Consider the following 23,436-nt stretch of genomic DNA (forward strand, 5'->3'; position numbering starts at 1 on the left):
ATCACAAAATGTCAAAAGCACAAAAAGAACATTCCCCAGTATAAGGCTGCTCTTCTCAGGTTCTATTTCCCCCGGAGACTGATCACGCAGGATGTTCTGCACCACGGGGCATGAACGGCAGGGAAATACTCCTAATAGATCCTGGGTTTTCCCTCAGTGTATTGTACGGAGTTCTACACAGCAGCAAGGCAAATGTCTGACTGACAAGCAGCACTGATTAATATATGAGGCAACTCCTTATCTGGGGAATTAAATATGCTTATGCACAAGGGGTTTCATTATTGAGAAAAAAAAAACAATTTAGGAAGAAGGTACAGATAATACACCAGAGGGACAACTTGCGCTGAAGTCTCCGAGGGTAAGATTTACATTTCCCTTTACATAGTCAGAACATATGAATTACCGGTATACAGATTAAGTGGCTCTAGGGAATCAGGTCTGCTTTCCACATGGACCATCCGTTACAGAACCTGTATATTTTACGCGTTTCCTTCCCACCTGTACACGGGGGAGGCCGGTCATTTCCAGGCTGATACAATAAACAAGAAAAAAAAACATGGTATATCAATTGCCTAATTAACTAAGAACTGGAGATATTACAGAGATACAAGAAACTAGAAGAGTTGGATAGAAGTGTCAATCATTTGGCAACAGATAGAGGCTTACATGATGCATGTCCAGTTACATTTGGAAAGGCAGAACGGTAAGTGCCACCGTACGTACAGACGCACTCTTACAGCATATTCACCCTTTACAGGCTATAAGTCTTGCCAGTTCTGAATGGTGAATGCGGTCGTTCGGTTGACACACCAAAGGTCGACATGCATTGGGCCTACCATCCCCGAGGGCGTGGATGAAGAAAAGAATAGCGTGCAGAGCGTGGCAGGGCACCGAGCCCGAAGCATTGCACTAACACAGCGTCCATGACGACATTCTGGACTAAATAAAAAAAAAAAAAACACTTAAAAGAATCCCTGGTCGATGAACTTAATGCTTGTTTTGACCTTACATCCATGTCGACCTATTATAGGTGTCAACCTAAGCCATGTCAACCTTCAGTGGTTGACCCAATGACCCATACCCCCGAATAACTAGTGCAATGATACGGAATGGGATAAAGACAACTTATGCCAGTATTCAATGGCCGGGGGTCGCGGGCGGCAGCGAATCCTGTGTAGGATTCGCTGCACTTTCGCCGTGATTCTCCCTGCTGGGAGATTACCCGGCGATAATTACCTTCTGCAGCGAATGGCACTCGGCTCTCTCCCCTGCTGCTGCGGCCAGGGGATTGAGTGGAGACACGGCGAGGGAGCGCGCTGATGCTGCCAGGAGCCCCACACAGCCTGAGGACGGGGACGGGTCCAGCAGCAGCAGACCTCCGGCTCCAGCAGTCCCAGCGCTGACATCTGCTATCAGCCAAAGGTCTGCTGCTGCTGGACCCGTCCTCAGCCTGGCAGCGCTCCCTGCGACATCAGAGCGCTCCCCCGCCAGGACACCAGTCCTCACATCCCCCTGCCGGGACTCCTGACTCGGGCATTGACTGTGAGCGGCAGCTCAGGGGAGCAGTGCACTGATGTTGGAGAGGGAGGGGGGGGGGGGGAGAGTTAACCTGAAGGAAACTACGCACACGTCGCCAGACTCCTACAGTCCTGCTGCATGCCCTCCCAGGCAGCCTCTGCTGGTAATCGGGTATCTTGCTGTGGAGTTTGTCAGCGCTCAGAACGGTGAGTGGCCGGCACCAGATGAGGGCAGTTTGTGCCCTGTTCTGTGATCTGATGCTAGTGATATGCTCTGGGTGTATATGCTGCTTCTCCCCCTGTATCCCCCCTGCTGCTGTCAGTGGCAGCCTGATGGTTCCAGGTTGTGGCACTGGCACTGCCAGGCAGAGGGCACACACTGATCCCCCCTGCCCGCCAGCGCTACTAAACCCTGCGCTGCCACCCTGCTGCATGCCACCAACCAGCGGGCAGGGATCCCTGCTGCCCTTATGTGAAATCAGCTGGGCCCCCCTGCAATATGTAATGTAATCAGCAGCACAGCATAAGTAATGTCACCAGCAGCCCCCCCCCCCCCCCCCCCTGCATATGGTACGTTTAAAAAAAAAATATTTTAAAATTAAAGATATATTTATGTGATCCTTGTCCAGTAAAAAAAATAGCAAGACTCTTCAAATAAAATTAAATAACTGATTTTTTTTACACCAAAAAAATAATTAAAAAAGCCTTTATGTTGAAAGATCACATTCCAGTTCTCCAAAAAAAGATGCCGAATGCAAATTGGAGAATCATGGCGAAAATCACTGGAGAAAGCAGTTCTCCACTTCAGCACTGAATACACTCTCGGTGAATTCCACTGAAAACCACCGGCGAAACGCGGTGAATCACAAACGGAGAATCGCCAGTCATTCCCTCTTCATTTGCAGAGAATTGTGTCCATTGAATAGGGCGAATTGTTTTTCCGGTGAGAAAATTCTCCAGAAAACAGGCGAATTGCCAGATTCGCTGAAAAAAAATGGCGAATCAGAGGCATTGAATACTGGCCTTAATCTGGTACAAATACAGGTAGAGTCTCCTGTATCCGGAGATCTCTTATCTTATTTATTATTTTTTCCCCTGCCCCTTTTTTCATAATTACCAAGTTCCCCGATGTCCACGGCGGCTTTCAGGAGTTTCTTCAGCGGTCCCATGAGTACACTGCAGAGAAGAAGATCCTGAAGGCCGCTGTGGACACCAGGGGAAGCCGTGGGACCATCGGGGGGGGGGGGGGGGGAGACCAGTTAAGTATGTATACAAAAAAAAAAAAAAAACTCACCAAAACCGTAATAGCTTATCCATTTATTATATTTGTAATTTGCACAACTAATGGAGGCAGAAAGTAGTTACAGATACATTAACACCTATCTGGTTTGAAGCACACTATGCGTATTGTCCTATACATCTGCATGTTGAAAGCCACCCTCACAGGTAATAAATGTGCTGAATTACTGAAAACTATTAAGAATTGTTCTATTAAAAACATAGGCTGGCTCCCTGCTATGTTTAAACACAGGATCAGATAACCAATATAATGTACAAGCCTGTGATCTTCTGAAGGTGACAGTGGCAGGGTGCAAGGAAAAAGTCAGACATGACCTTTGTGCACACCAGTTTCACTCACATAGAACAAAAGAAACACCAGCCAATGAGATAAATGCTTGGTCTTCCTGGTAAATCAGAGCAATTATTGGAAAAGGAGTTCTGGAGTTTTAATATTCTGTATAAATCAGTTGGGATCTAACAATGTATACAGTCCACCCTAAGCTTTCTCCGATGCAACCACAGTATAGTAAATAAACGCAGTCATATAGTATACAAATAAAATAAATATTTCATAGCACAAACACGAAAAAAATAGAAATGCAACAACAAAGAAGTGAAGACGGTGCGCACCATGGGGGTCATTCTGGTTGATTGTGAGATAAAATGATGTTTGTGCGCCCGTTGGCCAGAACTATTTAATAGCAGCTGGAGGGGAAGGGGGTAAACAATTGTATAGCACCCTAACATTCTTGAAGGATTCTACAGTAGCTATAATGACCTTGTACTAATTTATGTACACACACACACACACACACACACACACATACATACATACACACACACACACGTGTATTCATTTATATTAAAATGATAGCAGGATGCCGTCGCTCAGTATCTTAAATGAGTTTTCTGCCTGGGTGCCCTCCAGGACAAATGTATACATATAGGCAGAAGATGGCGACAATCCCAGGACTTCATGTGGTACAAATGTTATTTATGCTTTCATCTTTTGCATATATTATAATTATACACACACACACACACACACACACACACACTTAGATCACTCTGTAGTGTAGTTCCCCGCACACACCTGGCTGATTATTATCCTGTCCGTCCTTCGCAGCAATAGGAGCTGAATGCTGAAGCTCCCACTGCATAGAACAGAGAAGAGACAGACCAGTCATGGTTTTTTATATTTAGAACACCGATTTTTTTTTTTTTTGTCTTTACTAGAGCAATAAAGCGACATTACCTGTATGCTTGTTACCTCAGAATACTTTTTGCTGAAGTGAATAAAAAAAGTGCTCGGAGGTCTGAGGTGATTTCTGAAGGCGTATAGATTAGAAAACGATGCAAAAAACATTCCACTATTGCTCCGAATAACAGACCTGCAATGCTTCTGCCTCCTCAGACTGAGACTTCGCACAGCTATCTTAGCACTTTTCAGATTAATAAACACATGAACAGCACATTAAAAATAGGTCAAATAAGAGACAGTGGTGCAGTTGCCACCGTTATCTTCTGCCATCTGAAACGTGAAGGCCGGCCTGAGGCCTGGCACTGCACAAATCAACAGAAATCCAGGAGTTTCACGTTATTGTCCAAAAATAATAAAAAGAAATAATAAAAACAATAATCCGTTTTGGCAGCTGGGTCACGATTTGATGCCCAGTGTGCGCACATGAATCTTATTACTGTATAACACGACTTACACCTCTGTCAAATAGTACATCAGAAAGGCCTGTTGAATCTCAGACACAATGTAAAACAAACGAGCACCACTGGTAATTGCGGTAATTGGTTGTGGCATTTGTTTCCAGTTGCTCTTTTCCCCAGCCTAGCACTCCTAAACCCAAGGTGTTAATTCACATATCCTCCAGAGGCAAGCATGGCTTTCACTAGCTCGCTATAATCTCTAATTACTACTTGTTCTGCTTATGTACTTGGGTTTTATTAAATGAACGTGGACTGCCTTTCCTCACACTTCTGCTGGGCCTGGAGGAGACTTCATGTAACTCACACAGTCCGATTCACTTATTGGTCAGCGACAATATGTGCAAAGAACTGATTGTTAGGAATGTCCCTAATCATTTCCAAACCAGCGAGTTATAGGACATTGCCCACTAAGCAACATGCAGTGTACACATCTCTATGCTTGAAAATACCAAACTCACAATTTCCCACAATGATATGAAAGCACCAGCTAGTGGATGTATGACCACAAATATTTATTTTTAAATTGCCTAACGAATGACTATTATCTTTTGAAGGAGTTCTAGTCATTAAGACAACTAAGTACAGTATGGGGGAGAGAGAGGGGGGGGGGGGGGTTTAATTCATTTTAGAGAATAATTTAGAGTTTTGGCAAGCTAAGAAAGAGCCTATGGGATGGGAGTTCTTTTTCAGATGGGATGTTGCTATGGGCAACCAATGCAGAGTCAAGGCCCCCATACACTAGTGAAATTTGGTCCGATTTTACCCGATTCCGACAGATCAGGCCAATAAAATCGGACCGAATCTCATGTTTTGACATCCCGTCTGACGAGATGTGCGGTCCCGTGTGCATCGGATTGGAGTTGGACGGGCTGCACATAAGATAAATCTTAAGCCGGGCAGCGAATAGTAGAGGGTGGGGATGCAGAAAAGCAGTGAGCAGACGCAGGAGGGGGGGGGGGGGGGGGGGGGAATTTATCACATGCAAAACTTGGCACATCAAGTGCCAAATGGTGTGAGAGCTGCCTGGGCAAATCAGGTCTGACTTGTCCAAAGGACAAGTCGGCCTAATGTATGGAGGCCTTAAGTTTGCTTACAACAGACCTGGCCAAAAGGTAGAGCCTGATCTACCAGTAGATCTCGGGGCATCCGCTGGTAGATCACGGCCAAATAAACAAAATACACGTGAACCTGAACATCTGAGGTCTCAGAACGCCAGCTCCCAGTAGTACTGCGTGCCCCGGATGTCAGGACGTTACCGGAGTGCTGTGAAGAGCCCTCTGCAGCTGCTATATATCAGTCTGGCCCCACACCCACAGATTGTAATGACAGGCTTACCGCTCTGTACCAGCACAGAGGCTCCTCACAGTGCCACGTACATCCTGAGTGACTCCTGGACATAGTATGTGGGGTGTAATGGTCTGATATGGGTGGTACAGCTGCTGCTGGAGTACAGCCGTCTCTTGCTAAGTTAATATGCTACCAGAGTACGTGGTTCTGTGCTTGTGTCCTGGTTATCAGATGATGGCTGACTAATAGGTCCTATAACAATCTCTTCCACAGAAGGCATAGTACAATGTACTATCTGGCATGTTGTCTTTAATAAACTCCCCCGTCATTTATTTATGTTGTTTTTTCAATAAAACAATTGCTTGTATTCTTGTGCAGTGTATATAGTATACTACAAGTTTACTGAATTGGAATGATTTTGCAAATGCTCGCAGACCTCAGGGTGGATGCATTAGCATGGGAATGCCCATGAAATGCTGGGCGTTCCCATGGGCGCCGCCGCCCCTGCCCACACTGCTAGGTACGAACGGGACGGCAAACAAGAAGTTTGTTGCGCCCACTCGCACCAATCGGCTGCATGTGCGCATAACGGTATCTGCGCATGCGCAGTCGCTCACCATCGCTCTCCCGCACGAACATGCAGGGGAGCACGGAGATTACAATAAGGGCCTATGTGTGTAAGAGCGGTCGGCAAAACAAAACCTGTTGTGTGAAGCATTTGACGCATAGCGCCTGTGAGCCTGGCTCAGCGGTGGATGCTATGTATGCCCAGTTCCTGATTATTATGTAAGCAGTCACAATCTCTACTGGCAGCAATGCCGTGTGCAACTGACCACCGTAGTACAGTTAGGGCTACGCGTCCGGCACTTTCATGCATGCGGAATAGCAAAGCAAAAATTCTCAACTGAGAAAATATCAGTATATGGTCCACCTCTGAATCAGTCCCATTGACCATGGTAGATCTCTGCTAATTACGTGAACTTAAAGTAGACCCCGGGTCACAAAAGTCCGGCCACCCCTGGCTTACAACAAGGCAGAAGTAGTCATTTACTGATCGCTACCTGGTAATTGAACCCTATGGTTGCTCAGAATGTGCGTCACAAGTAAGCCACTGGAGCCGTTGCAACAACTGCATACAAATTAGCAGTCACAGGGTCAGACACTCCCCTAGAATGGTTGCGATAAACATGCGCTTGTGAAACCACATTCGCCCCACAAATGGTCACTACCAGTCACACACTTTGCTTATAAATACTCACTGTGCTCTGTCACAAACCAACTGGTGAGTACGCGCAGTGTGACGGGCGCAAGCCATGTACAGGGGTAATGCCCAACTGGACAAACATCGGCATTCGGTGTACCTCTGAATCAGGCCCTAGGTCACTTGCTCAAAAAAGGAAAGTCAAATACGTATAATGTGCCACCTCTCTACAAAACTTTAAACAGGCCCACAAGACCCACTTCTTCACGAAACCCAGCCCATCCACCATCCAAACCATCAGGTTTATACTTCTTTCTACCCCTTCTGTGTCACACCCGTTTATCAGTCCCTCCCTTTTAGAATGTAAGCTCTGACGAGCAGGGCCTCCCTCCTCATGATTCGCCCCCGTGAAAACTCGCTGGGACGAGCGAAAATCATTCAGCGAGTGATTTTCATATTATTGCTCATCGTACATGCTGGGCAAAAATGCCCCCCAGTGTGTATGAGGCTTTAGACAATTTTATTTACTCCATTGGTACCTATGCCTAGGTCTCTGCCATCCTAATAATTACTTCATTGTCCCGTCCCGAGGCAATAATCTTTATTTACCATGTACTTGTCCTAAATTGTCTTGTACTAGAAGTACCATATAAATAAACTATAATAATCAGCCAATTACTGTAGCACAACGATGGTAAGTTTTCCCTATCGCCTCTATGCAAACTTGCAAAGTCAGCAACCACAATGTGCCGTCAGGTAACGGCAATCCGCACATATGCCAGAGAACCCAATTCCACCTGTTATCTTCAAGACCACAAAATGGATATTTTAAAACTTTCTTCTTAATCAATTGTTAAATTGGCGAATGGTATTGACAAAATTGCCATGAACATGCACAAAAGTGACTTTTCCCAACAATGTACCACATTTTAGAATTCAATCACATTTTCCTGACACATGTTGTAAGTGGAGACTGGTCGGCGAACAAACAGTTTTAAATGAGATAATCCAAAGGCAAATATTAGAACACAAATTAGAAATACATGTTTGCAGCTTGGTATTGGCGAGATTTTCCAATGCTCAGATTCGGCCTTCTCAAAATTTGCGAACAAACAGAAAGTGCAAATAAGCAAGAGGGAAATTCATAAAAGTAAATCAAAGGAAAGTCACACATTCCCAGAAACCACAGCTGGCGGCCCGTACTGGGCTGCTTTCACCAACTGCTCAAAAAGCTCATTCAACGACGTCCATGCAGTAACCTAATCCACTATTACATAGGGAACATCAGCACTTAAAACATAAATCAAAATACCTGCAAAAAAAATAAAAAATAAAACAGAAGCACAATCTGCACAGCAACAAGTATGAATATATCTTCCCACAGACAAATGGCACAGAAAAAAACATAGCAGCCAAGCAGTGTGACCTCCGCAGTATAACCACTTCATAATATCAGAACCCGTATCTCAGCTCTTCTCCCCGAGCTGCACAGCTACACCAGATTTCAGGAATAATCAATGGCTTTGCAAACACAGAGCATGCATGTGAAAATAAATATAGATCGGATATCTCAAACTACGGACAGGACTATGGGTCAGCTGATCGCGGCCAGTCACTTTACTGATCATGATGAATGAACTAACATGCAATTGTTCACACATGAAGTAGGTATATATCCAGGGCTATTTTTGTGCAGGCTCCAGCAGGAACTGTGGCCCTTATTCTAGTTCACTGTTTCTGACAAAATATTCCTCAGATGGACAAAACCATGTGCACTGCAGGTGAGGCAGGTGTTACTTGTGCAGAGATAATTAGATTTGGGTGGGGATTTACACCTGCCTCACCTGCAGTGCACATGGTTTTGTCCATCTGAGGAATATTTTGTCAGAAACAGTGAACTAGAATAAGGGCCTCAGTTCCTGCTGGAGCCTGCACAAAAATAGCCCTGTATATATCCAACTTGCGAAAACTAAATGAAAAGAACAACTAAAATACAAATATTATTAAGACATTAACATTCTGCTGTGAACAAGGAGAGCACATGTTATTGCACTCTACACTGTAGAACTGTAGGAAAGGAAGTCAGCAGTGCACAGGAAAAGAACTTCCCCCATGTATTAGTCATCGCTATCATTTGAAGAACTTGCATTTTGCTTGACAAAACAGTTGCATTTGGTCATTTCGATTTCATATGGTCATAAACATCCTTAAAACAGAAGGCTTACCTGTGTACCCCGCAGTCCAGCCCCACGATGCTACCATAGCCAGGAGCCATTTAAACATGACTCCTTCAATACACCAGAAAAGTTTTCTGTCTACAAGTCTGAGAGGTTGCAGAGCTATTAAATATAATACATAGGATGGAATAGCAACCATATTATTGATGAACATGAAGGCGAACCGTACGACAATTTTCAAAATAAGAAATCCCATCTTCCTGATCCGATCCAGGGTGACTGCCATCTTTGCCCACGCAGAGCCAAATCAGAGCCTGGAAGCAATAAAAATAACAGGGATATGAGTGAATCAGGTAGCATTATAATGACCAGCAGTATCTGACAATAGTGAACAAAGATTTATTTAAAAAAAAAATAAAAAAAAAATATATATATATATATCGCAGAATTAATGGCTGCACAAAATAAAGACATGTAATGGGTTACAGAATGCATATGGAGAAGCACAGCTATAGATAAGGTTCTGTGTTGACATGCAAATCTTGATTAGAATTACTGTGTGTCACACAGACTCGCAGTGTCCCTGCCAAAACAGCCTCTTTGCTAATAAGGATGAGCGTCTACTATCGCAAAGCTGTGACATCCATCCTCTAACACTCCTCCCTCACTCACAGACAGCCCTGAGAAATACACTACACAATGAAAACATTGGCCAGCTCCATTTCTGTCACACTGACAAGGTCGCACGGCAAATCACGGTGATAAACTAAGTCACCCTACAAGCCAATCCTGTGTGTGCACACGTATACAAGGACAGCCCAGAATTACACATGCACACAACTTAAGATGGCAAAAAAATAGAATGAATATACAAGGTTTTATCTCAATTACATACTGCTGGCAATGTATAGGCAAGGAAGACTGGGATACATTCCTTATATTGCTACGGAAGATATAAACCTCCGCAAATGAAGTAATCATAAATGGGTTAAAATTCACGAAAGCTGTATTTTAATTAAAACACAAAGTTGTTTTGTTTTTGTTTTTTGTTTTTTTCAAGTCACAAAAAGTATACAGAGCCTTAAAGGATATTTCACACAAAGTCATAAACAAAACTATATCAATATAGGGTCAGTAATCAATCCTGGCCAATATTTCTGATGGTCTGAATTATTGTCCAGGACCTATTCAATTCTAAGCGTTTTGTCGGACGGTACTCAATTGTCCAGATTAAACTATTTTAAAAGTCAAATTATACCCCGTTCTCACTGCCGCAAAAACCCGAGTATTTGCCAGGGCGAGTAGTAATTTCCCGTGTCGAGTCTCTGTGTGAAAGGGTCTTTGTGAAATTCCTGGGTGTTATGCCCTGGGAATTACACACAGGTTTTTTGCAGGGTTTTTCCTGGGTAATACACGGGTGTATGGCAGTGTAAACAGGTTAGACCCGAGTTTTTCTCACAAAATGCAAAAAAGCAAGTTCATTGAATTGCTCAAAGCTGCTTTAAACAGCCAATAAAAGATACTTTTTAAACATCCAATCAAAGCTGCTCTTAGATGCCACACACTTGATAGCAGGCATACCAGGGGAAGCAGTGTGAACTGGGCAGACACAGGAATTTCCCTGGTCTAAGGTGCTGTATGATACCCCTTTTACACCAAAATCCCTGGTCGGACCCTGGTCTTTGAACACGGAAGTTTCCAGGGTCGGACCCTGCTTCATATCCCATTTACACAGCACTTCAACCTGGGTCAGACCTGGGTCTGCACCATTTACACTGAACCTGGGTCAGCCCTGCTTTTCCCTATGGATGACATTAAAAATGTCAATTTTAGGACTGATAAACTGCCAGCCAACCTTCCCTCAATGATTTAAATAAAAATGAAAAGACATGAAAAGTTAGCATTGAAAAATGTTGGTTGGTTTATTTAGCAAAATATTTTTTCAAAAAGTTATAATCAGTGATGAAGCGCACATAGCGGTATAAAAGTGCAGCATCACCCATGTGCTCCCCCCAGTCCTCTGCCCCTGCAGCAGCAGACAGTTGGTCGACATACTGCAAGGTCCACATGGGACAAGGTCAACAGGTCATTAGGTCGACACAAGCATTAGGTCGGCATAGGATTTTTCACTGTTTAATGAGCCGACATATTCCGACAGGCGGTATTTCATGCCCTAACATCCACTAGGGCAGTGATGGCTAACCTTGACACTCCAGCTGTTATTGAACTACACATCCCAGCATGCCCTGCTACAGTTTTACTATTTGGCCTTTCTAAAACTGATGCAGGGCATGCTGGGATGTGTAGTTCAACAACAGCTGGAGTGTCAAGGTTAGCCATCACTGCACTGGGGCATTGTGGGAGAATACAATAGTGTGCCGAGTGCATGGACACTTAAAACTGTGTCCATGTCGACTATGTCGACATTCGGGTAAAAAAAAAAAACCAGTGAAAAACCCAATGTTGACCTTTTGACTGTCAACCTAGACCATGTAGACCTAATGCTTGTGTCGACCTAATGACCTGTCGATCTTATCCCATGTCGACCTAGACACCTTTCGACCTTGCAGTATGTCGACCTTATGACTAGCGACAATCTTTAGGTCGACCATACAATCCATACCCCTCCCCCCAGCCTCCCCAAAACAAACATAAATTATTTCTGTAGGTAGAGTATATATCCCTTAAAAAATGGAGTCACTGGAGTGGGAGGCACATCACGCACCCTCCTCCTTTAAGCTCTTGGTCCCACTACTGCCTGACAGCGCTGCATCCTAGAGCCAGATAGGGTTGTGGCAGGTCCACCTGTGGAAGGCCAGGTAGCAGCCTGTGTGCACTGTCCGCACGGGTTGCTGTCTTCTGCTGCTGCAATGCACTGTTTAATGCATGGTACTGACTTACCGAAAGGCGTCCCATGCTTCTGGTATCCTTTCAGCACTAGCCAGATGTCCCGACCTGGGTTGGGACCATTTACACCGCTCACGACCCAGGTCCGACCAGTGTTCAACCCTGGTCAGGACCTGGGTAGGAGACCAGTGTCAATGGACCTGGGTTGGTCCCATTTACACCAACACTGACCTGGGTCCGACCTGGGTTTTTCGTTGGTGTAAAAGGGGTATGAGTGGGGTCTGTAGAGCGGAAAGGCTCTGTGCCCCGCCAAAAACCCGGGTTTTTGAAGGGGCGGCAATGAGAACGCAGCATTAGTGTCCGGTAATACCAGCAAATGAGCAGCGGGGCCAGCCATGAAGGAACCCATACACACTGGGCGGCTTTTGAGCTGAAAGCAGGTCAAACAACAAAATAGCTGCTTTAAGTGCACAGTCATCCAGTGTATATGGGCCTATAGCCAGAGGGGAAGCGGTCATCTATTAGAATTAACTTAGGTCTACAGTCATTAGGTCGACCCCACTAGGTCGACTGGCAGGAAGGTCGACCTGACTTAAGGTCGACATGGGCCAAGGTCGACATGACTTAAGGTCGAATTTGCATAAAGGTCGACATGAGGAAGGTCGACTGGCCATAAGGTCGACATGGGGTTTTTCACTTTTTTTTGAGCCGACATGTGCCGACAGGCGGTGTTTCATGCCCTACCATCCACTAGGGCGTGGAGGAGGTTATTAAAGCTGTGGCGAGCGAAGCGAGCCACCGCGCCCGAAGCATTGCGAGCGAAGCGAGTGTCCGATTCACATTGCCAACTGTGTCCGTGTCGACTGTGTCGACATTCAGATAAAAAAACAGTGAAAAACCCATGTCGACCTTATGACCAGTCGACCTTCCTCATGTCGACCTTTATGCAAATTCAACCTTAAGTCATGTCGACCTTGGCCCATGTCGACCTTAAATCAGGTCGACCTTCCTGCCAGTCGACCTAGTGGGGTCGACCTAATGACTGTAGACCTAAGTTCATTCTGATAGATGTACCGATTCCAGCCAGAGGCACCCACTAAAGACTTTCCTCCATGCCTTCCCGGAAACCAGCTAAGATTATAATATTGAATTGGCCTCTTAACCTCCCTATACTATTCTATTCTATTTTCCTTTTACACAGTTCACACAAGACTTGCAGGTGTTCTTTTACATAACTCAAACAAACTACAGACCTACATTGCTCAGGGAATGGATCATCGAGTGCAGTGGTTCCCAACCCTGGTCCTCAAGTACCCCCAACAGTGCAAATTTTTCAGGTCTCCACACAGATTCACAAGTGACATAATCCACCTAAGGATCTTTTAAAATGTGTCTGAATAATGAGTGCACCTGCTGGGTGACCTGGAAAACGTGCACTGTTGGGGGTACTTGAGGACCAGGGTTGGGAACCACTGATCTAGTCCACTAAGAACGTTTTACCCTTTAAAAAAAAAAAAATTGATCAATACGGATTACGTGGCAATTAACTTTATATCAAACTCTGATTGCCTTTCAATTCACAACATATAAAGACATCACAATTATTTTAAAATAAGGCACTCATATTCTGTAAATACCAAGTCTTTTTACTGCAGAGGCAAGGTAACACTCTCTGGAGGGAATTCAGTTTTCGGCAGCATACATTCGGGCACTGGAAAGTAAAACTTGCGATGTTGGCACTGTTATCTTTGGAGTACGAGGGAGAACTTGATATGTCTTTATATGTTGTGAATTGAATTCTCCCCTAGAAGGGGATATAAAGTTAATTGCCACGTAATCCGTATTGATCAAGCTACTGTATATTGAAAGGGTAAAACGTTCTTAGTGGACTTAGACCCTGGTCCTCAAGTACCCCCAACAGTGCACATTTTTAGGTCACCCAGCTGGTGCATTCATTATTCAGACATATTTTTAAAGATCCACAATGGAATATGGTCATGCAATAAATAATATAAAAAAACAAGTCACTAAATAAAAAGAATATTATAAGAGTAAAAAGTTAAAAACTAAAAACAAATACAGAAGATCCAATGAAAAAGTTTTCACAAAACCAGTCACAGGGATCATGGTGGCAGATGTATTAACCTTTTGAGTTCCAACGTAGCTGTCAGGGATCTTCAAAATATCCACCAGCATGGACCACAGGGTGCAATATTTAACTAAACTTCAATAAAGTAACTCGGCTGTATTTGTATTTATTTATACAGGTCGGGCATCCCGTATCCGGGCATCCCGTATCCGAATTATTCCAAAAACCGTGTTTTTTTGGAATAATTAAAAAAAAAAATTTGTTTCCCCCCCCCCCCCCCTAACCCTCTTTTAATACTTACCAAGTCCTCCGGCGTCCACGGCAGGCCTTCAGCATCCTCTCCGGCGTCTCCAGCGGTCCCAGGAGTGCTTTGCGCAAGTGCGCGCGCCGGTGACGTCACCGGCGCGCCTGGGAACTTGCGCAAAGCACTCCTGGGACCGCTGGAGACGCCGGAGACGGTGCTGGTGGCCTGCTGTGGACGCCGGAGGACTCCATGGACGCCGTGGGACCAACGGGGACCCACCAGGGGCAGGTAAGTATGACAAAAAAAAAAAAAAATATTCCAAAAAACGGAATATTCCCTTATCCGGAATGCTCGTGGTCCCGAGCATTTCGGATAAGGGATACTCAACCTGTAGTAAAAAAGAACAGTCGCTGTGAGCGATGCTGGCATTTTTAGCAGATATTTTGAATATTGCTCACAGCAACGTTGGCACTCAAAGGGTACAGCCTCAGAATTTAGAAGGTGATAAAGCACCAGCCAATCAGCTGTGTTTGAAAAATTACAGTTAAGAGTTGTTTGGCTGTTGCATTATCACCGCTTTATCACTTTACAAGGCTTAATACATTTGCTTCACGGATTCTATGTTAACAATGTAAGTAGAACACACTGCCCAATCGGCATTCTAAATAAAAAAAATGGTACTGGTGTACTAGCACGGCACCCACGATATTAGGTCGCGACATATAATAGCATGGCATACACCCGATGCACTGCAATGCGATTTTAAATTGTATAAGCCCCCTATATGATGTTTAATTGTATAAGCACCCTAATGGGGGCTTACAATGTTAAATACACCCCCACTATGAACGTCAACCCGAAGCGTGGCGAGCGCAGCGAGGGGCGGAGGTACACGTCCTACGACCTTTTCATACCCCCACTATCCACGTCGGCGTGGAGTTGATTTTATATAGTGTGGCGAGCTCAGCGAGGGGACGCGTATTACTTAACATGTATTCCGCGTCTGCTCGCCACGCTTCGGGCTCGGTGGCTCGCCACACTATATAAAATCAACTCAACGCCAACGTGGATATTGGGGATATGAAAAGGTCGTAGGACGCGTACCGCTGTGCTCGCCACACTTCGGGTTGGCGTTGATAGTGGGGATGCTTTTAACATAGTAAGCACCCAACACGTTTAATTAACTTATTGGGGCCACTTTTAACATTGAAAAACCCTTTAGGGTGCTTATACAATTTTAAATCGCATACCATTGTATATGCGATAGAATGGCATACAATTCAAAGGTATACAATTTAAAATTGTATAACATCGGCTGCCATCGCATGCCTTATGGTCTGCGATGGGCGCCGTGCTAGTACACAAGTACCAAAATATTACTACAGTTTCTACAATAATACAACATAATTCTACATATACATGTATTGAATGTGACAATATATACCCATTCATACACATGTATATTAGATATACACACACACGTCATAATAAAAGACAGGTAACATAATTGACATTGTACACTTATAAACCACATTCAAGTGGCTACAAGTTATACAACACACTCTTTGCAAGGTTCACCAACACCTGCGTAACCATAACATGCTTATCCATCATAATGACCTGTAATGGTTACCTTATCCAGGAATTTTTTTATTTTTTTTTTTACACATTTTTAATTTGAATTTACTTAACAAATGTGAGCGACGATGGCATTTTTAGCAGATGTTTTGAACATCGCTCAGAGATGTTGGCACACAAAGGGTTAATGTAGACACAATCTTCAACTGAGTACACCTAAAGATTTATCCGTCTGGCGGAAACAAAAATCCTGGCAGACAGGGAGCAAATAATCATTTGGTCCCAACCCCTGGAAAATTGTTTGGATAAATTTGTTAAATCAAACGGCTTTAAACAATTTGTCTATATATTGCCCGTTTTCCAACCTTCCAGCACAAAATGGTTGATTGTTATTTGCTATCATACATTACCAGGTTTTGTTCCCACCCACCAGGCAGATTGGACAGATACATCTTTAGGGTTGTAGCCAGCTTTAGTAAATTATAGTACTATTGTACCCCCAAAAAGCCTGAAACAAGACATTTTCTATCACAGTTAATGAGATTATCAGTGTAGATAATGAGATTATGTTATAAGATTATAAACATGCTTAAAGTTGGTAGTGAAGAATTAGTGTTTTAATTTCTGTACAAGTCTGTCACCGTGTCCCTGATCCCTTTATTGAAACAATGTTGAATTTAGGAGCCAGCCAGTCAAATGTAGGAGTCACAATGCTCTTTTAACCCCTGTGCTGAAAAGAGTTTCTTCACACTACTGTGCGGAAGCTATTCTGAAAGTTTTTTAGCTGGTTACAAACCCAAAAAAAGAAATCAATAGCTAGAGTTCTGTCACCATGAAAACGGGGTTTGTGTGACCCCGAGATGTTGGTACCGGAGATTATTTTCTACCACTTGCCTACATTAAATTTTTACAAATTGAAAAGTTTCTGGAATGCCGCGGCTATAACCAGGCTTGTTACCTATTTATTGCGGAGGGCACCGGAGCAGTTGTGACAGTGAGTTTGGGCACTACAATTAAAGGGCGCACAGTTTGAGCATCCAAATCACTTTTTTTTCTGCACATTGCCTGCAGTACTCACATATAAAAGGAACAATTAAATTGCTCAATTGGGTCCCATCTAGAAGTTAGGTCTCACTGCTTGGCGATTGCATGTAAGCACCAGATAATAAATGCAAAAGCGGCCCACTGCTTGAAAGAGGGGGATTGTCCTCATTCAAATTAGGGTGCTAGTAGGAGGGAAAATATGGCACATCTAGTGCCCTCCCCATCTATGGAAAACTATGCTTTCAGTAGAGCAGGGAGATATGCGGATGGATGTAACAAAGGCGCTTATTCTAGTTCACTCTTAGAAGCAAATACCTTCTTAGATGGACAAAACCATGTGCACTGCAGGTGGGGCAGATGTAACATGTGCAGAGAGTTAGATTTGGGTGAGTTATTTTGTTTCTGTGCAGGGAAAATACTGACTGCTTTATTTCTACACTGCAATATAGATCTCACTTTGAAGTAAAACCCCACCCAAATCTAATTCTCTCTGCACATGTTACATCTGCCCCACCTGCAGGGCACACGGTTTTGTCCATCTAAGAAGGATTTTGTCAGAGTGAACCAAAATAACCCCCAAAGTCACAGTTCGATGAACTACAGTAACTGACTTTTTTAAAGGAGCACCCATTTGCCTTGTAAAATGATTGTCAATGGTCTGATTATCACCAAATCATTAAAAAAAAAAATATGAATAAAAGTTCTCCTCCATACCCGGAAATCTTATTTATGTAAAGCACGGTGAGATATTGGCTAATGGAAAATTTTGACTAGTTTCACCAGAGATTTTGGGTAGATACATCAAGTGATTTTGTCTAATTAATGAGAGTCTATGATCTAGTCAAATTGCCTTGCCTGCAATGTCTATCTATGTTGGCAGATACTGACTTGGCGTCGGTATCAAGCAGAAGAAAAAAAAAAACTGGGCGATTTTGACTAACCGTCCAACAAATTTTGTCCATCTAGTCAAAACTTCACCGTGTGTACACGCCTTAAGGAGTTGCCGTCTACTGATCACACTGATATCAAAACAATAACTTCTAAGTGCGGTGAAATTAAAAGAGGGTGCTCGCTTTTTTCAAACAAAACGGCTGGGGTGAGGGGACTTTCAAACTAGCATCATCAGCCTGGAAGCCACTCTGCCTAAGGGGGGTATGCAATGTCATTTGAGCTCCCGCAGCCATCTCCCGACAGGGGAGATGGCTGCGGGGCCCTATTCAATGCTGTCTTCCCCGACATTGAACAGGGGTTCTGCACAGAACGAGCCCGACATCACAAGCTCATAGATGGGAGTTCTGAATATTGTCCATTGCTTTCCACACAGCCTAATTCTCTTACGTTAGATGATTTTGATATTCCTCCCAGGACCATGGGTGAAATTGAATAGGATGAGAGATTCAGAAAGTGAGAGATTTGGTAAGAAATCTCCAGTTTTATTAAAGCGGCAATCATTTATACTGCAAAACCCGTTTGAATTTTAAGTAAAAATGATTGCCGCTTTAAAAATACTGGAGATTTCTTACTAAATCTCTTATCCTATTAAATTTCTTCCTATGTTCCTTGTACTGAGATATTAGCTAGAAGTGCACCCCATCCTGATAGACTTGCATCTGTCGTAAGTACAAGAAATTCTGGACTCAGACTGAAGAATCTTGTTCGTAAGCCGCTTGTCCATCATTTTAAGGATTTGTTTGCCTTGCCACTCAGGTATATCAACACCTGACCATTGCTTTTGCTTCTTACATGTGGTAAAAGATGCCACTGTAAGCTTCACATTTTCCACTGCACCCAGGGAATTATGTAAATGCATGACTCCATCATTCCCAGAAGCTGAAGGGCCGACATCAGATGATACTTCTCTTGTTGCAAGAGAGACTGGACCAACTGGTGAATTCTCAAGCACCTCTAGTCTGACAGTGTGTTTACAAACATCTTTGTGAACCCCTCAAAATTTTATTTTCTGAGGTTTTAATTCTTGATTATTGTAAAGGCCACGTTGTACTGAGCCTCTTCCACTGACTTCACTGCACCAGTAAATCATCCAAGTGAGTCCAGATCAGAATCCGCTGTTTCCTCAATTCTACGATCAAAATCTTTGTATATACTCTTGGAGACGTACTGAGCCCAAATGGCCAGCAAGTAAATTGAAGATGAAGATCTTTCAATGAGAACCTTAGGAACTTTCTGTCTTCTTGACTTATTGTGATATGGTATTGTGCCTCTTACGTCTATGGAGGCAATAAAATCTTTTTCCCTTATACACCGGTGATTATAGAGTTTATCGTTTCCATTCGAAACTTTGACTGCTTTATGAATGCATTTAAATCTTTCAGGTCCAGGATAGTTTTGAAACTCCCTGTACTCTTCTCCACGACAAATACAGTAATTTTGAATAAAACCCTCTTCTGTGCTGAAGTTCTGGAACCAAGTCTACTGCATTTCTGTCTAGTAACTGTTGCACCTTCAGAAAAAGGGCTAGTTTTTCCACCATTCTCCTTGGAATACGAGACTCCACAAATCTGTCCCACAAAGGTAGTTTCAGAAATTCTATCCTGTAGCATCTCTCTATAATGTTGATTGCCCATTTGTCTCTGATCGTCTCCTTCCAAACATTTGCAAATTGTAAAAGTCTGGTGCCCACCTTTACTCGTTGCCAATAGTCAGTCTTGATCCCCTTCTAAAGGACTGTCTGGTAATATTCGCATTTCCTCTCCTAAAATAAGGACGCCCAGGTCAATAGCTCTTAGCTTCCTTACACAGGTTATAGAAGGTAGGTATGGGGAACAGATTTCTTCTATCCTGCGGAAAGCGGACAGATTTTCCACCTGAAATTCTTTGAATCATTGAGTCTAACACATTTGACATTAGATTTTGACTAGTCATAATCGCATTCAGATCACAGGTTTTTTACCTTGCAATCGCGATGCGTGCTCCCGGGACAGCACAAACGGAAACCCAGATAGACAGGGCTGCAATGACTATATAGTGCAAATCAAATGTAGATTGCATAAATTGTATGTAAATAGTACAAAGTTTGCAAAGATTGCATAGCAATTGAATCTTAAGTCAAATAGCAAGGGAATCTCACCGTATGTACACACCATCAGACCCAAAAAAGAAATTACCCTTAAATGAAAGCATCACAAGTGTATTCTTAGAACTTGGATCCACATGCCACGGTTTCAGCCAAAGTGCTCTTCTCGCTGTAACATCAGTCACCATAGCTTTATCTGAGAAGGACACCGCATTGAGACGGCTCACACAGATAATACTCAATAGATGTTTTCATTATCCCTAAACTCCTGCGATGCTTGAATTTAGGGACATAGTTGAAGCCAGATGCAACTTAGTTAAAGAATTTTCTATCTTTCTCTCCATTGCGTCCTTGAAGGCTGCCCCATCTTCCAATGGTATCGTGGTTCTGAAAGCGAATTCAGCAACAGCAGCATCTACCTTCGGCACCAGACACCAATTGAGGAATTCATTGTCCTTAAATGGATACATCTTGACGTATCTGGCTCAGCCTCCAAATCTCTTGTCAATATTGGCCCACTCTTTAGAAATCACTTCCCGCACCATTTTATGTACTGGAAAAGTTCTTCCTTTTCTGGACCTATATTCAAATAACGGATCTTCAGAAGCAGAGGGCCCTTCCTTGTTCTTCATCAATTTATATATTTATTTTTTAAGCAAACTTTCTACCAAGTTGAGATTAAAAGACCTCACATCTTCTTCCACTTCCCCCCAATTCTACATCAGAGGGGTCTTCAATGTACTCAACTTCTTCTGAGGAACCTTCACCCTCATATCGACCCGCTTGATTAGGATTTTGTGACTTCAGTATCTCTTCTTTTGAAACAAATGATTGCTTCATCCAGCTGGCATGGATCCAGACAGGGGTTACGTAATTATTCTCACCATCCCCCAGCCCCCTTAACCCTCCCTCTTGCAGCATAACCTTCCCCGCTAATGCCTAGCGATAAACCCCACAACCTACACCTAACACCTCCCCATAGCCTAAACATCCCCTCCCCCTCTCCCAGCCCGACTACAACCTGCCCGGCAATCTTACGTTCGGCATCGTGGCAGTCAGGATTCTGGTGCTGGGATCCTATTTGGTCTTTTGGCGGTTATCCGGATACCGGCATCCGTATTCTGAACTCCAGAATCCAGACCTCCTGGATGCATCCGGTCAGCAACAATACTCAGGTATGCTGCATTATATATGCAATGCTTAGAAAGAAGCAGCATAATGTGTGTCAAGAAAATATTCCCTAACACCATTACACCACTGGTTGGGAAAAATTCTGACTAACATATGAATGTCACAGCAAAAAATTGCCTGGCCAGGCAACGTTTCCCCAGACTTCAGGTACCCAGCTTCAGGACTGGAAGCTGGTGGGATCATCTGGAAGCTGGTGGGATCATCTGCTGTTGTAGCCCATTCATTTCAAGGTGTTCTGAGATAAACTGCTGTATGCTGCTGCTGGAACAACATGTTTTTGGAGAAACCTTAAAGATTTTTCTCCCACAAAGCTAATGCTCATTGGATAGATTTCATTTAGCGCTCCATCCTATGTAAACTATTATGATACTCAAATATCCCAGTCTGGCATCAACAATCGTCCACAGTCATAGTCACTTTGGGTGGTGGTGGTGGGGGTTTCAATCCCCTGACAGGCTCGTTGTGTCATTCCAGAACGGCACATTGCTAGTACTCCCTCACAGATATGTAAGGTAAATCTTGGGACGCTGGCACTACTGTAAATATCCAATGCAGGTGCGCAGGAAGTCATCGCAACACTTTGAAACAGATTCTCTCTTAGTGTACTCAATAACACAAATATAGATAGTACAAGGTCTAAGTGCAACACAGTGTAAGATGCAACACATAAAACACAACGCAACACAGCTACTGAAGCAGAAATGCAAGCAGAATATAGTGTTCATTCTAGCACCCTGCATCTTCCAAAACTCATGCAGTTCCTCTTCACTGCCTGGGGTGTCCCTCTCTTCTGTCTTGCTACTTGCAGTGTGGTCTGTATTTTATAACTGATGCGCTGGGCAGACTTGTGCTAGAACCACCACAGCAGAGAGACACTCATGGCAGGGAAGAGGTACTGTACAGGTTTTGAAATATGCAGGATGCTAGAATAAACACTATGAATATACAATGTACACGGAATCCTGTACTAATTAAGTCACTTATAGACATGAAAAAACAAAGAAGGTGTGCAGAGAAGGTGTCCATGAGCAGAGAGTCCACGGAGAAGGTGTAAAGTGTAGCTGCTGTGCAAGAGAACAGAAGGGACAAGAGTACTACTTATCGGATATATATGAATGCCCGTCTGTGTGTGTGTTACAGTACTGTAGAGCAGTGGTTCTAAACCTGAGTCCTCAAGGGCCCCCAACAGTCTGCGGGTACACAGCTGCACTCATTATTCACTATCACATTTTAAAACGATCACCAGTGGAGCTAATTATTTCACCTGTGATTCTGTGTGGAGACCTGGAAAACATGCACTGTTAGGGCTCCTTGAGGACCGATGTTGATAACCACTGCTGTAGTGGAAAGGACCTGACGCAGTGCAGTCCATCATTCCCTTGTCTACAACACGCTTCCCTGCATGATGCCCCGGGCCCCACCGCCGAGTCAACCCGTTTCTTCAGTAGAGTAGACTAGCAGTCTGTGCTGCTGCGGCGCGGAGATTCTTTGCCTGGTTATAGGCTCCTGTTACGGTATACCCGACTCTAGTCTAGGGAAATATTTGCACACTGTCACTATATCATCTTGAATTAGTTGCCTGGATGTCACATTATCAATGGCTATACCACACACAGCCTGGCAGCCATTGATGATGATTATGACCATGTATGACTGTGTGGTACAAACTTTGCTTTACTAGCAGGAAATATCAATTTCTGGGAGTACAGTGTGTTTTACAATTGTGATTTCCTTCCTTTCAAATCAAGGGGGCAACGTCGGCGTATCTAAATATATTTGGGGGTAAAAAAGTTCCCTGACCCCTGAGCTAAAAGGTAAGCGCATGGGACAGATGGTGGACACGTAGTGAGCCAGTGTAAGGGGAACTAAGGGCCTGATTCAGACCTGTCCACTCGGCTGCGTATATTTGCACCCTAGTGAACAGGTTAAGTGACCCCCCACCCCCACCAAATCCTCTTGCTAGCATGCATGGGGATGTGTACATGAACCAGGGAATGATTTCTGCAGCATTTGGTCTAAAAAGTCAATACTTACCTATCAGATGGCCGCTGCAGTACGAGTTTGAGGCTGGCACGGTCATCATGTAATGTCAGATGCCCGCCCGCATTGACACGTTTGCATTTCCAGGGAAAATACCCAGCGTTTTATGGGGACACCCTTAAAACGATGGGCGTTTCGCCTGCTACAGTCCCCTGCCCTCCCATTACTGTACGAACACCTCAGCAAG

The 23,436-nt window shown here is 43.8% G+C and overlaps 1 protein-coding gene across 2 annotated transcripts in view; it reads right to left on the minus strand.

Moving 5' to 3' along the window:
- LPGAT1 (lysophosphatidylglycerol acyltransferase 1) overlaps positions 1-23,436 on the minus strand; it is a 116,263-nt gene that overhangs the window by 89,723 nt on the left and 3,104 nt on the right. For both annotated transcript variants that reach the window (XM_083175867.1, XM_083175866.1), the window contains exon 2: positions 9,231-9,496. In XM_083175867.1, coding sequence (XP_083031993.1) covers positions 9,231-9,468 — 238 coding nt within the window. In that variant the 5' untranslated portion in view covers positions 9,469-9,496. The remainder of the gene's footprint in view (positions 1-9,230; positions 9,497-23,436) is intronic.

This window comes from Crinia signifera, chromosome 3, assembly GCF_055691185.1.
Source record: "Crinia signifera chromosome 3, ASM5569118v1, whole genome shotgun sequence".
NCBI lineage: Eukaryota > Metazoa > Chordata > Amphibia > Anura > Myobatrachidae > Crinia > Crinia signifera.